General features: G+C 42.7%; 1 protein-coding gene across 4 annotated transcripts; it reads left to right on the plus strand.

Annotated features, from left to right (window-relative positions):
* Positions 1 to 661: 661 nt before the first annotated feature.
* On the plus strand, positions 662 to 12,988 carry LOC311008866 (equilibrative nucleoside transporter 2-like; the record flags this gene model as incomplete). 4 transcript variants are annotated; one of them, XM_084002803.1, is made up of 13 exons in its annotated part: positions 664 to 865; positions 4,726 to 4,782; positions 6,128 to 6,209; positions 6,931 to 7,076; positions 7,341 to 7,480; positions 8,150 to 8,284; positions 8,511 to 8,608; positions 8,997 to 9,066; positions 9,377 to 9,570; positions 9,797 to 9,899; positions 9,992 to 10,077; positions 10,186 to 10,385; positions 10,622 to 12,988. In XM_084002803.1, the coding sequence occupies exons 2-13, from the start codon at positions 4,751 to 4,753 to the stop codon at positions 10,731 to 10,733; spliced, it is 1,398 nt and encodes a 465-aa protein (XP_083858929.1). In that variant the 5' UTR covers positions 664 to 865; positions 4,726 to 4,750. The 4 variants fall into 4 exon arrangements, with proteins under 4 accessions (XP_083858932.1, XP_083858929.1, XP_083858930.1 ...); XM_084002804.1 differs by lacking the exon at positions 664 to 865 and adding an exon at positions 2,133 to 2,149; XM_084002806.1 differs by lacking the exon at positions 10,622 to 12,988 and having other exon boundaries at positions 662 to 865; positions 10,186 to 10,389.
* Positions 12,989 to 14,413: the final 1,425 nt, after the last annotated feature.

Here is a 14,413-nt window from a genome sequence, read left to right on the forward strand (position 1 = left end):
CACAAAGCATCAAAACAATTAATAATTTTAACGTTACAGCTGGTAAAGTATAATATTTATGATATTATCTTAACCTGTACTCATTAATCATTATATTAATGATAAAATAATGATGAAAAATAAACAAAGACAGCAGAGGAAAAAATCTGTTGAAAAAAGAGAACAAAAAGAAAAGTGATGTTGAAAGTCAAGAAAACAATGACAATAATATTTATGATAAAGTAGTAATAACACTTAATAACTGTATACAGAGCATGCACGAAGGGAGCAAAGCAAACGAAAAAAACACAAAAACAAACAAACAGGACAAAACCAAATGAAAATAAGAAAAATAGGAGTTGAAACTGAAAAATGAAAACTATAATAAATAACAGCAACAACAACAAAAAAACACAACATCGAACATAAACGTTATAATGAGCCTAAAAAATAAAATACAGGCTATTCTGTCTAGTATCTAACCGATCAACGATGACGTGGAACAGCAGCGCCCATCAAGAACCGTTACAGTTTGTTTTGCCGCCAGCTGTCAAATGTGCGCGAAGAAGAAGCAAATAGGCGCGGATACCAACTTTGACACGACACCGGAAGTGCTCCTCTGGTTTGTTTTGTTCAGCTCTGAGCTGCTGTAGCTTTGTAGGTGGGCGCCGTGACGAAGAGACGCTTCTACGTCAGAAACACCCACACGGAGCTGCTGGTTGACAGAAATTCGCCAGCCATTTGTACATTCCCGCCACGTGTGTGGACGACGAACACAGATAAGAAGCTGTTAACTTGTTGAATTTGAATTGGACCACTTCGGATATCACACGTGCTTGAATCTACCAGTAATGCCAATACAGTGAGCCGACCAACGTTAGCCAAGGTGAGTCCCTCTGCTGTTAGCTAGCACCGAACGTCGTGGTGAGGATGTTTTTACGTTAGCGACGCTGTGTTTGATAGCGAACCGTTGTTTTCCGACGTAGTCTAAGAAAAACGTCGTTACTTCAGTGTCGGGGTGAAAACAATAGGGCTGCTTGTCTGCCGCCTCGGTCTCCCTCTTCAGAGGGATGTCATTACCGTAACCTAGGCTACCGCACCGTAAACCCAGCTAAACTGCAGTAAATATGGTGTTACTGGTTTAATTTAGGTTAGAGCTACTCCATCTTTATCTCTGGTGCAGAACGTAGCAGGTGTATTGTGAATATGAGGCCCATTTAACTGAATTTAAATATGGTTTGGCTACTCAAATTCAGTCGTGGATGTTTGCTGCTCATTAAGTTCCCAATTACACCGTAGGCTACTATTGAGTGAAATGATCTAACTTGAATAAACACTACTCCTATAATCCTAATGGCCCCCTCCATGTGAGGAACACATGGCTGGTGTGACTCAGTCTGGTTTAATGTAGGACTAATAATCTGACTCAGCAGTGAAACGGAAGCCTTCTAGGGTTACATGATATGTGATGAACTGAGATGGCAGGAAAAACCCAGCCCTTCCTTAAAGCCCCTACTCTACTCTGCAAATGCTTGGTTCAGCTATGATTGTCAAATTATATCAGATTACTTAAATGAATTTGCTTGAATCTGTCAGTTCACAAGCAGCTGGGTGCTGTGTATGTTTGTAATTAATGATTTATTATTATATTATTGTTTTATTTATATATATATATATATATATATATATATATATATATATATATATATATTATCAGAAAAGCATATCCTGATTTATGAGTTGCCTGTTCATTTTATATTTTTTTTACATATTTTTTGTACACCTTGGTGTTTAATTTACTCTCTTTTGGATAATAATAATTCTGGCAACACTAAGCATGTTGGATTCTGGAAAAAATGCATTTTATATCTACATGTATCGTCCAGAGAATGAACCGATGCCGATATTATACCGAATATAAACTAGAGTGCACAGAATAAGACTGAATTTACAGGAATAGCTGTTTGGAGATTAATTTGTTTTTCCCGAGAGAGAGAGAGAGAGAGAGAGAGAGAGAGAGAGAGAGAGAGAGAGAGAGAGAGAGAGAGAGAGAGAGAAAGAGAGAGAGAGAGAGAGAGAGAGAGAGAGAGAGAGAGGTGTGTTTTTGGTGTTGTTGCGGTATTCCCACACCTTCTGAGGTCATCAACAGGCAGCAAGCCAGACTATCAAGGTAAAAGTGGTTGACATAACCTTTTTTTTCCTTTTAATAGTTTGCACTTGTCTCAACATGAAGTGTCTTCCATGTGAAGCGAAGGCGCCACTTATCCGGTCTGCCCTGTATGATTTGGTGCTTAAAGAGGAGGCTTACAGAATACGGAGAAGGGGAGAATGTTAAATTCCCACTCCACAGTTTTGCTGTCACTACTGTTTTGTTATTTGTTGCCTTCCTTCCTTCATTTTCACTGTGCACCTTCATCTGTCACAGGAGAAAGTTCTGTTTCCTTGAGCAAAAGATCTGTGCTCCGATAATGACATCCGAAATACAAGATTTATCACCGCTGTGCAGATGCTGCTACGTTTTGCCCTCCTGGGATCAATTAAGGATGATCTTATCTTGTGTTGGCATATCTTATCTTTCTCAGCTACAAACATGGACTGAAATGGGCAAAGAATGGAAGCCTCTGGTAGCTTATATAAGGCTTTATGGTGGATTTAATGTGTCTAGTTTTGTGTGGAATACATGTTCTATGATAATGCACAACAACAATTTCCATTGCTTCTATTCTACAATGTCTATATACAGGTTTAACCCCTGGCCTGAGCAACTTCTGTGTGTGTGTTGATCTGCTACCAGGTTGAGGTGAGCAGAGATTTTCTTTAGAGCACAGTCTCTCTCTTTGACTGCGTGAAGCTCTTGTTCAGTCAGTTTCACAGAGATCAATCATTAAAATGCGTCCTCCTGACTGTGACTCTGGGAAACGTTTCTCTCCTCAGTCCCACAGAGATAAAACAGGTTCTCTGCAGATGCAGGTAGGAAGCCAGCTACTCACTAACGAAGAAGAGTTGTAACATTGTGAAACGGCTGTTGGCGTCCAAGGCATTGCTTTTCAAACGAGACTTGAGTTGCTAGACGATGTACTTTTTCTGTTTTTGAAAAAACAAAACCAAACATGGTTACAGGAACCAGGCTAATGATAAAACAGTGTATGGGAACTGAGACACGCTTTGCAAAAAGAGGAGGTATTTAAGTCTATAAATGCATGTGGTTATTTACTCTGAATTTCAGTGTGTTGCCCAAGAGACCTCGGTTAGCTGTGTTATTTTTAATGCACAGTAAATCTTGCATTACATTTAACTCCATGGCGTTTCATTGAAAAGAGTGTCTGCTGAAACCTTTTTTCCCAGCTCTGAGTGAGATTATACCAGCTGACATTCCTGGTGAATGGACCTTCATGACCTTTATGTGGCGTCAACCCCTAGACTGTTTTCCTACACACAGAAGCCGTCATTGGATGTATGCAATGTGTGTTTGGCCATAACACACACTCCTAGTCAGCAGGAAGAGCTACGAACCAGCAGGCACTCGTTTACAATTGAGACATTTTTGATGAAATGATACACAATCATTGCTTTTATGACTTGTATGTCCACATCACTTTGTTCATGATTTACTAGCTGGCTGTAATGACTTCTGTTCAGCTGCCAAAACCGTTATTTCCAGTTATACTGTAATGGCTTTTGACCAAGCCGATTTACTGGCTTTCATAACCTGGTCCTGTCTCACTAAGATTCCAGTCAGGCCATGCAGTTATTTCACCGAGGAGGAAACAAGCTTTTATTATAACTTGCTGGCAACATTGCGTCCTGCGATCCGTGGAAAATCAAGGACATGAGAGAAGTTTGCTCAACTGACTTGTGTGATTTGGAGAGCATGTGCCTGAGAGTGACGCAGCTGTCTTTGGGTCTCGTTACCAACGCCTGCCTTTGTGTAACAAGGAGGTGTCTATTGACAGGTTGACAAAACGCTGATAAACAAATGGAAACCAATATCCTTGTTGCCAAAAAAACAATAAAAGGTTGAGTCACTGGAAAAACAAGTTCACAGCCTCCCCACAGCTACACAGATTTATTTAGTTATATTTTGCAACGTCTGTTGTGTGGCTATGAGCCGTATTTTACAAACTAGTGCAGACTCCCAAAGTAGGCCAAATGGGAGTCCAGATTATGTGTCTAGCCCAATCCTCACAACAAGTCAGGACAAGTGACGCAGCCGTGTACTGTGAGTGGGGAAAATAAGTTTGCCAATGATTAGGTCAGGACCTTTTCAGTCCCATCGTGTGTACACAGGGAGTGGACTCTCCGATTCTTGACTATATACACACCAAAGAGGGACCGACTGTGTTCCTGGCCTCAGGGTGCTCTTTCCAGCCTCAGTGGAAACTTTTCCTGCACTGCACTTAGTCAGGCCATTTGATTGAGTCTATAAACTCGGCTATTCCCATTATTAGTCGCATTAAACTAGAAGGTTTTTGACACTTGGGTTCATTGTAATATTTTAAAGGTGACATATCTCCTTCGTTCCCAGACAACGTTTTGAACCTCTGTACTGTAGCACTACTTGGGGCACAGTTTGGGTTTTTTTTACAGCCTCTTGCCAGCTTCTCGCAGCCTCTTGCCAGAATATAAATGGATTCCTGCATCTCTAAGCAGTGAAACCGTGGCAGAGGGGTGCCTAGAACACAAACTACCCCCTTTGTTATCTTTGAGCATATCGTTGACCTTTGTTCTCCCCTCTTGCCCTTTCAGTTTCACCAGAACTTCCTATATAAGGATGAAGGGACGAACAGATGCTCCTCTGGACCGGTGAGTTACAATTAACACGACACTCTCACTTCCCCACTGTCTGCTCTCGACCACAGTTTATTTCCCTTTTTTCTGACACAATAATATCTACTAGATGAATCATGCATTTAATGTTTTTTTTATTAATTTATATTAGCAGTAATATATACAGCCCCGTTACCAGCGTTGAAACCCTTTTTATCAGCCGGGAAGTAGGAGCATACCTTTTCATAGCCTGAGTACCATTACTTCCTCGTACCAAACACGCGTAGCTTCAGAGACATGCGTCACTTTTGCGTGTGTTGTCTCTGATTATGAATTTACAGTTTCATACACAGAGTTCTTGGCACGCTCTCATCTCTGATTTTAGATACGGGTAAAAGATACAATCTCTTAATAAAAGCACCAGGTCACACCGACCGTCATTTGACACTTGGCCCAGGCAGCCAATCAAATCGAGCAAGAGGCTGGCTTAACTACTTAACCGTTTTCTTCCTGTTTTGATGCTGGTATTTGTTATAAGAATGAACAATGGGAAATGTGGACGAAAGGTTGATTGTTTTTAATTATGATAAACTACATGTTTCTTCAGTACATGAATCCAAAACCTCTTTCCCTCCTCCTCATGCAACAGAACGAATTCCACTCCGCTTCAATCCACATTTGATCGCCTGGTTGATCACAGACCCTCCACTCCACAGGCTAATCAGCTGCTATACTGGGGCTGTTTGACACATCTGGACCTGTTAGGATGTCTCAGTGTGATCGGGGTCTGAGAAGGCTAAATACTCGTGCCCAGTTCTTGTTCACTTTTACAGAGGAGCAATAGAAAGCATTCTGACTCACAACATTACAAACTGGGATTTGGAGCACAGGAGGGCTCTACAGCGGGTGATGAAAACTGCCCAGAGCATCATTGGTACCCGTCGATTGAGCATCAGTGATGTTGGTGACGAGAGGTGCCTGCGAAGAACCCAAAGGATATTAAAAGACAAATTGACACGGACATTAAACCCGTCTGGGATGCTTCTTGTCAAAAAGAATAATCTTGATGAACTCTTATTCTGCTCGACATACGTTCCATGTATCCTGTTGCTCTCTGGCCTGCCTGTTGGATAGTTAATAGGAGAGTGAACATTGAACAGTCGGGGTGATATCAACGCCATCAAATTGCAAAGAGAAGTGCGGGTTTACATGCTGATTCGTGTCACAGTCGCATGTTAATCTCTTGTGCGTATAAAGGCAGTTACCTTGGGAAAACTACTGTACATAGAGGGGATGACAGAGTGTAAATGCATTCAATGGCCGATCCTTGTTGTCCAATGTAAAGCCTTTTCTCATGTCTGCCTTTGCCTCCCATCTGCAGCGGCTGCCTGGTGGGGGTCTCTTTCTTCATTCTGGGCTTGGGAACGTTGCTACCATGGAACTTCTTCATGACCGCCTCATTGGTAAAAACAGCAATTACTTAATCCCTCAAAGACAGGAGACCTGGTACTTTATCTGTGTTCTGCTTAGATATTTTATCACATAACAACCAGAACTCGGTCAATAAGGTGGTAATATCTCATCATTTTCACAGTACATTTGCATAAAAGCCTCTTCTCTGATGTGATGGTGAGGAATGTGTTGGTCCAGTGGTTCACGTCTTAAACCTCCTTAAAGAATCACATGCTGGAGGGATGACAATGTTGGAATGGACTAAGCTATGGATGATGTCCTATGCAGACTGTGTGTAGGGTATTAAAATGTAAAGACCCATCGGGACCCATACATCCACACAGTCTGTCACATGACTGGTAACTCCTGGGTAAGTATGTGGTTCACTGCTCTAGAACATGTGATCCACATGATTGGCTCTCCAGCAACAACTCCTGAGCAAAATATCTATCTAATGTCTATGTAGACGCAAAAAAACAGTCAGTAGAAATGTCCTTCATAGGGATACTTTTTACACTCCATGAGTACATTTCAGAGTTATGTTGTCATTATGATTCAGGGAACAAACAAGTTAACAAGTTGAATTTGTAAATTTGAAAGAATGGAGCGTTAAAACGACAATGAAAATGTATTTTCCATCGTTGGTTTATTAAGATTGTTTTAAGTCGTGGCATGCAAAGATATAGGCATATACGCAGGATAACACCTGTCTTGTTACCTCTGGGTTTGCAGTATTTCCAAGGTCGCCTGAACACGACAGAATGGAGCAACGGGACTGTGGTGGTCCGCAAGGAGTACTACTTCAACAACTGGATGACCCTGCTGTCCCAGCTGCCCCTGCTGGTGTTCACCCTGCTCAACTCCTTCCTCTACCAGAGGTCAGTGACCCGGGTGGATGTCAAGAGTCAGAGTTGATCTCTGCATACGGAGATGTGCCAAAGCTGTTTCTAAGAAATAACATTCTGCCATACACGGAAGGATATCAGTTTTCCCAAAACGAATGCATCTTATTAGTGTCAGACATATGGTCTAGACTTGGAAGTCGCATACATGATCTTGTGTCAAAATGTTCCTCTGTGGATTATATCTTGTCCAGTTTGATGTGGAGTGCGTTTCTTGGTTAAATGACCGAATGTTTTCAGGATATCGGCGGCAATTCGGATCGCAGGTAGCCTGGTTTTTATCCTGATGTTGTTCATCCTCACAGCAGTGCTGGTCAAAGTGCCCATGGAGGAAGACCGCTTCTTCGCTGTCACCATGGCTACTATCTGGTTCATCAACTGTAAGTGTGTGTGAAAAAAAGAGAGGCTGAGAGTAGTGTACATTTGAGTTAAAAATCACAGGATGTTGGCAACAGCAAAACCTCTTCTAAACACCTAAAAACGTCCGTTTAAGTCTTCCCTATATTTAGGATATTATTATATTATATATTATCTTCTTTACCTTGCTGTCAGGCAGCCCGTTCTGATGGGGAACTGAAGCAGTCATCTATGCTCTCTTCACAGCGACTAGAACTACAAAAACTGTAATTTACCGTTGAAGCATCACTGGATTTGCTGCTTATTGCGTGACTTTGGTATTTTAAGGTTTAGTTAAAAAATGAACTGAGAGAGGCAGCAAAAAAAACAGCCACTCCTATGTTCTGCAAGGCAAAATGACTGCACACACTTAAGCAAATTAGAGTATTGATTTTTCCATCTCTAGTGGCTTTAAAACAGCATAGATGGACATAATGGCTTCAGTAAGCCTTTGGAAAATCAGTGAAAGTACTCCAAATATAGCGTACGCTTAAACGGATATAGATTTTTTTATTTTGGTGTGCACTGCTTTGATCCCGTGCTCCATCTACTGCAGCGAACACTGACTATGGAGACGTATCTCATACAAGCACGCTTCAAAAGATTTACACCCTTTAAACAGTGTTGAATGAAACGGTGCTTCTCGTCCCCAGCGTTCGGTGCCGTGCTGCAGGGCAGTCTGTTTGGCCTGGTGGGTCTGCTGCCTCAGAAGTACAGCGCCATCTTCATGAGCGGCCAGGGCCTCGCCGGGACCTTCGCCGCCATCGCCATGCTGTTGGCCATAGCCAGTGAGCCACCCACATGCACACAAAAACGCTGCACGATGCCTAATCCCCAGTTGCCTAGCAACAGGGGACATTCAAAGTGGATGTCGAGCTTGTCAAATCAGCACGACGCCACACAACACACTCTGTTCCAGTTCAAAGACACGGCTCATGTTTTGAATGGTGCTTTCATCTCCGATAGGTCTCTCCCAGAATCCCTAAGTAGCTAACTCGTGTGTTTGTCACTCAGGCGATGCAGACTCTGAGATGGCAGCGTTGGGTTACTTCATCACGCCATGTGTGGGGACGCTGGTCACACTCTTCAGCTACATGCTGCTGTCCCGCCTGGTAAGTCAGCTCCCAGCTCTGCATGACCACATTACCCAGAATCCTTGGAAGTTTACCCACAATCCATTCCCACCTATGTGAATAGTTCACTTGAGGGTTGGGTGGGCGAAATGTCTTCAAAGACCTAAAATAATAAAGTTTCAACCTAAAATAATTCAGCTTTAATAAAGCTTTCAAGGACTACTATGACCTGGATGACTGACAGCCTTCACAGACATTACCCATAATGCATTCAACCTCACCTAAATGACCTAATCGTCTTTTTTTTAAAGCTAAATAGTAATGTTTGCAAACTGTCTTTGATTATCAGTGTAATTCCTGTGAAATGTTATTTGTTGTCGTTGGGCTTTGAGGCCTCATATGTGTGTTCTCTGGTGTGTCCATACAGGAGTTTGCCCAGTTTTATCTGAACAAAAGCAGCAGGTATGAGGCCAGCGCGGCGGAGGAGCTGCTGAAAGGTGGGATCTTGGCTTCAACAAACGCTTTCTTTCATTCTTCTCCACGTTGGCACGCTCCTTAAAATGATAGATAATAGATATCATCAAACATTTGTCTGAAAGTGAGAGAACATCTGTTTGCTTTTCCACTGAGTTCTTTATTCTGTGATCGCTGAGTGATTGAATAAAGTCAATTAAGTGGAACATTATCTCGTTAAGTGAGTTAGCCCTATTTAGCCAATTAGGATCCTGGTGGTGGCAGACAAAGACGGAGCCTGTCAGACACAGACTCTGTCTCTTTTGGGAATAATTTGTATACATTTGATTACAGAGAGCAGCACGGTGGAGAACGGCAAGCTGAATGGCCACGCTAACGGCACAGTGACCAGCAGCACGACCAAGGGGGACGGTGCAGCCGAGGCTGAGGTGGAACCCAGTCCAGACGGGCAGAAGAGCAACTTCCTGTCAGCGGAGCAGGTCGAGAAGGGACAAGCTAAGGCCTCGGTCAAGGAGGTCTTCAAAAAGGTGAACTGCTGATAAGAGAGTTCCACTTAATGAGGAAATAAAATGTTCTGTGATAGTTGTGAGCTGCGTTTTGGACCGTTTGGATGTTTTGAAGTGGGGTTGTAACACTGACTGTGGAGAAGTGCCTCATACAAGCACACTTCACATCCAAACTATCCCTTTTGATATAAAATCATTTCAGACCCAGTAAATGTTTAAAATATTAAAGCTCTCACTTCATTTTCAGATCTGGGTGATGGCGTTCTGCGTGACGTTTGTGTTCACGGTCACTCTGTCCGTCTTCCCTGCTGTCACTGCAGATGTCAAGACTTCATTCCCAGGAAAATGGGGTGAGGCCTCAGTTGAAGAACACTTTATTCTGTTCATAAACTCTGACAGTCAAACAAAAATCCTCTTTTTTTTCCCCTGGTTGTCTCTTCAGAGCGCTTCTTTATCTCCGTGTGCTGCTTCTTGATTTTCAACATGAACGACTGGTTCGGTCGGACCATCACCACCTTGATACGCTGGGTGAGTATCTGCTGCTGTCGTCACAAATATCATTTTTTACGATATAAATGTCCTGCTGTCATTTTCTGCATCACCATCTCCTCTCCCTCCTCCCCGTCTCCTCTGCAGCCCGGCAAAGAGTCCCGTCTGTTCCCGGCGCTCGTCGTCTCCAGGGTCGTGTTCGTTCCTCTGCTGATGCTCTGTAACGTCCAGAATCGCTCCTTCCTTCCCGTCTACTTCAGCCACGACGCCGCCTTCGCCGTCATCATGACTCTCTTCTCGATGTCCAGCGGCTACTTCGTGTGCCTCTCCATGTCCTACGCACCACAGTGAGTCCAAACCGGCTGAGTAGATGCAAACGTGTCGGTATCACTCCATCGTGAAGAGCTTTCAAATCTGTTTCCACGGTTTTAACCCTTAAGAAGCCACGGTGATGGCATCTTATATTTAAAGGTTAACTGACTTTTAGCTATCATTTGAGGCACAGATCCAGATGCTTGTGCCGTTACTCCCGGACCGACGTGGTCTTTGACCAAACACGTCTGACCGTCTGCTCTCTCCTCAGGTTGGTGGAGGCGAAGGACGCCGAGACTGCCGGAGCCCTGATGACTTTCTTCTTGTCCCTGGGTCTGTCCTTAGGAGCCGCCCTGTCCTTCCCTCTCCGGGCTCTGGTCTAGTTACACAAACATAAAGCACGTCATAGACACTGTAGATGTATATCTTCCACAAACGGGACTTCCTTCTTGTGTTTTTCCTTTCACATGTCATGTTACGGCATGCCCGCCTCGACAACCCAGCACCCTCGCTGACGCTGGACAAACACAGCACATGAAGTGCTATTGTTCATGAATGACTGACAAGATTCCCTTTGAAAGTAGGAGAAAGGGAAATAGTATGTTGCTCTGAATAACTGCGGGTTACGCCACCTGCTGCTAACCTGAATACATGAAACATGAGACGATTTCCTCTGCAGAATCCATAGAAGGCGTTTTGTTGTATATTTTTTAAGTTCATTGTCTTTCTATATTTTTAGATGTATTTATGTTTAAATTAGGTGTGTTGTTGGCAGTTTAGGGCATTATCTATTTTTATTTGATTGCTTGCTTTAATGCTGACTTTTTTGGGGACTAATTACATGTCGATGTATTTTTCTTCCTAGGATTTTTTAGTATTTTCTAATGACATAGCTTGATGTTGCAGAAGTAGAACAAACAAAAAGGTGAATGAGCTGCCTCATGGCCATGTATCGATAACCGACCGGTCCGACTGGGCTCAGGGGGGCCCCGAGTGGTCAGAGGACCCTTGGACTCTATAAATAGATTCTGCAGTGATATGCAGTTCTGGTTTCCGTTCGTAGTCTGTTGTATTGATCAGTCATGTTCAAGCAGGCCTTGATGAATGCATGTAAACACTCTGATGAGGATTTCACTTTTTATTGGTTTAAAATAAGCCCTCAAACTGGTTACTTGACAAAAAAAAACCTGATGGTTGAAGTTGTCTCTCAACTCCAACTCCAGTTGCTAATCGGACTCTAAACAGTGACCCTGTTATCTACTGGCAACACCTGAACCCCAGAAAGAAAACGGCTTATCCCTGATCCAAAGCCTCCATTTGAAGTGACCGTTAACATTTTGTTGTTGGAAAGCCAATGAAATGACCAGATGGACACATAAACGACTGCAGAGGCACAAAATCTCCGGGTAACACATCTGTCCCCAGGAGCCAATTATTTTCTAATTCATCCACACTCATGGGACTCTTTCCTCACCTCCTGGTCTTCTCTCCGGTGCAGAAATCATTTGTCTGTCCAGCATCAAGGCAACTACTGCCTTCTGCTGGTCAGAAGACGGAAGATCTTCAAAATAAAGCTCAAGCATGAGCAGCTATTATGAGGTGAAATGGAGATTAGAGGCTGACCTTACTCGGTGACGGCAGAGTTCAGGTGAACGGGTTGTTTGAGCGTGACCACATTCTCCTATTGATACGAAGCCACCATGCAAATCGTGGCTCAATACAAGGTTTACTTTGAGTTGATGTAAATCAGCTGGCGGCTGCTTTTTGTTGTTAGGAAATGTACCAATGTAGTGATGCTGCTGTAAGCCATTAAAACTCATGTGGACATAATATTGTATTGTACGGTTACACTATTGGCCATTTAATGATGTCAGATAGTATTGGATTTTTTATAGACGTTGCAACCAATGTGCCATGCTCCAGTGATGTGAATAACTTGTTTTGTTGGGATTGTTTTTCTCATCGTAGCGCACAAACGTCTTCACATTAATGAGAATTAACTTATTGCTGCAGATAGATTTGTTTATGATCAGCATCATAATCTATGTAGATGGAACTTATTTTGGGAACAATTTTCTTTTGCTCAAGTGCTGATTTATGATTGATTCATATGCTTATTGTTCAAAGTGTTTTTTATGTACTGAATCTGTAGATGAGGAGGTTCCTGTATGACGTGTCGAGTTCATGTAAACGGTGAAAACGCAAAGGGCTGAGTCCTCATGAAGGGAGGGGGATTAATAGGACTTCTTTTTTATACCACTTGATTTGTGCTGCATTTACATCTAGTGGGAGTTTTCAATCAGAACTGAAACACTTACAATCCATTCACACTTGAGTTAATGGTTTACAGGAATAGAAACATGGCTGTGTGAGCCATGAAACAGACCAACATTACAGACGACTCACTTGAACCTGAACAATAGTTGTTCTTTCTCACAGAGCAGCAGGGAACCCCTCAGTAATCAGGGCTCCATGCATTCAAAGCTCCGCCACAACATTAATAACGTGAGCCGTTGTGTGCGGTTCACTCACACAGAGCATCTCCACTGACCTACCAGAGTAAAGGGAATTCATGCCTATGCTTGTGCATAATGCATCTTTATAGATTTGACTGTCAATAAATGGATCATTTCAACGAGCTGTGGCTTCTGGGAACGTTTATTTGTATGAAAGTGTGACTGAATGAGGGGAGCGACCTACGGCTAATTCAGGCTAATTATTATTTAATTTTAAGATTAAAAGCTGTCTTTAGATTTAGCTTTGACTAAAGTACAATAACATGAAGATATCTTGAAGTTGAATTTCTACAAATATGTATTTGTGAGTACCTTTAATTACCATCCTTATAGTACGGGTACAATATCATATGATAGTGACGTCACTGAAGGCAAGGTAGGACTACGGAGCAACGAGTTAGCTCATATTCATAACCGCAAATTCACTAAGCAAATACTTTGTACTCACCGTCTCAAAAAGGAAATCAAACAATACATCAACATAATTAGTCAGTCTGAAAATAAGAGCCATGAAGACTCTAGTATTCTCTGTTTTCATCTTATTGAAATTATTTTGTTTGCCTAACCTGAAATGTATTTATTTTTGTCATCTCCTGCACTCTATGATGTCATGTTACCTCAATTTAATGACTAAATTAATGACTCTAATTTCAAACGTAACTCCCTCACTCCATATGTTTATATTATGTCTATTTACACTCAACAAAAATATAAACGCAACACTTTTGTTTTTGCTCCCATTTTTCATGAGATGGACTTAAAGATCTCAAATTCATTCCAGATACACAATATTACCATTTCTCTCAAACATTGTTCACAAATCAGTCTAAATGTGTGATAGTGAGCACTTCTGCTTTGCTGAGATAATCCATCCCACCTCACAGGTGTGCCACATCAAGATGCTGATCTGACATCATGATTAGTGCACAGGTGTACCTTAGACTGTCCACAATAAAAGGCCACTCTGAAATGTGCAGTTTTGTCTCACAGCAAAATGCCACAGATGCCACAAGCATTGAGGGAGCGTGCAATTGGCATGCTGACAGCAGGAATGTCAACCAGATCTGTTACTCGTGCATTGAATGTTCATTTCTCCAACATAAGCCGTCTCCAAAGGCGTTTCAGAGAATATGGCAGTACATCCAACCGGCCTCACAACCGCAGACCACGTGTAACCACACCAGCCCAGGACCTCCACATCCAGCAGGTTCACCTCCAAGATCGTCTGAGACCAGCCACTCAGACAGCTGCTGAAACAATTGGTTTGCATAACCAAACAATTTCTGCACAAACTGTCAGAAACCGTCTCAGGGAAGCTCAACTGCATGCTCGTCGTCCTCATCGGGGTCTTGACCTGACTCCAGCTCGTCGCCGTAACAGACTTGAGTGGGCAAATGCTCACATTCGATGGCGTCTGGCACGTTGGAGAGGTGTTCTCTTCACGGAGGAATCTCGGTTTACATTGTTCAGGGCAGATGGCAGACAGCGTGTGTGGCGTCGTGTGGGTGAGCGCTTTGCTGATGTCAATGTTGTGGATCGAGTGGCCC

This window comes from Eutrigla gurnardus, assembly GCF_963514095.1.
Source record: "Eutrigla gurnardus genome assembly, chromosome: 23".
Taxonomy (NCBI): Eukaryota; Metazoa; Chordata; class Actinopteri; order Perciformes; family Triglidae; genus Eutrigla; species Eutrigla gurnardus.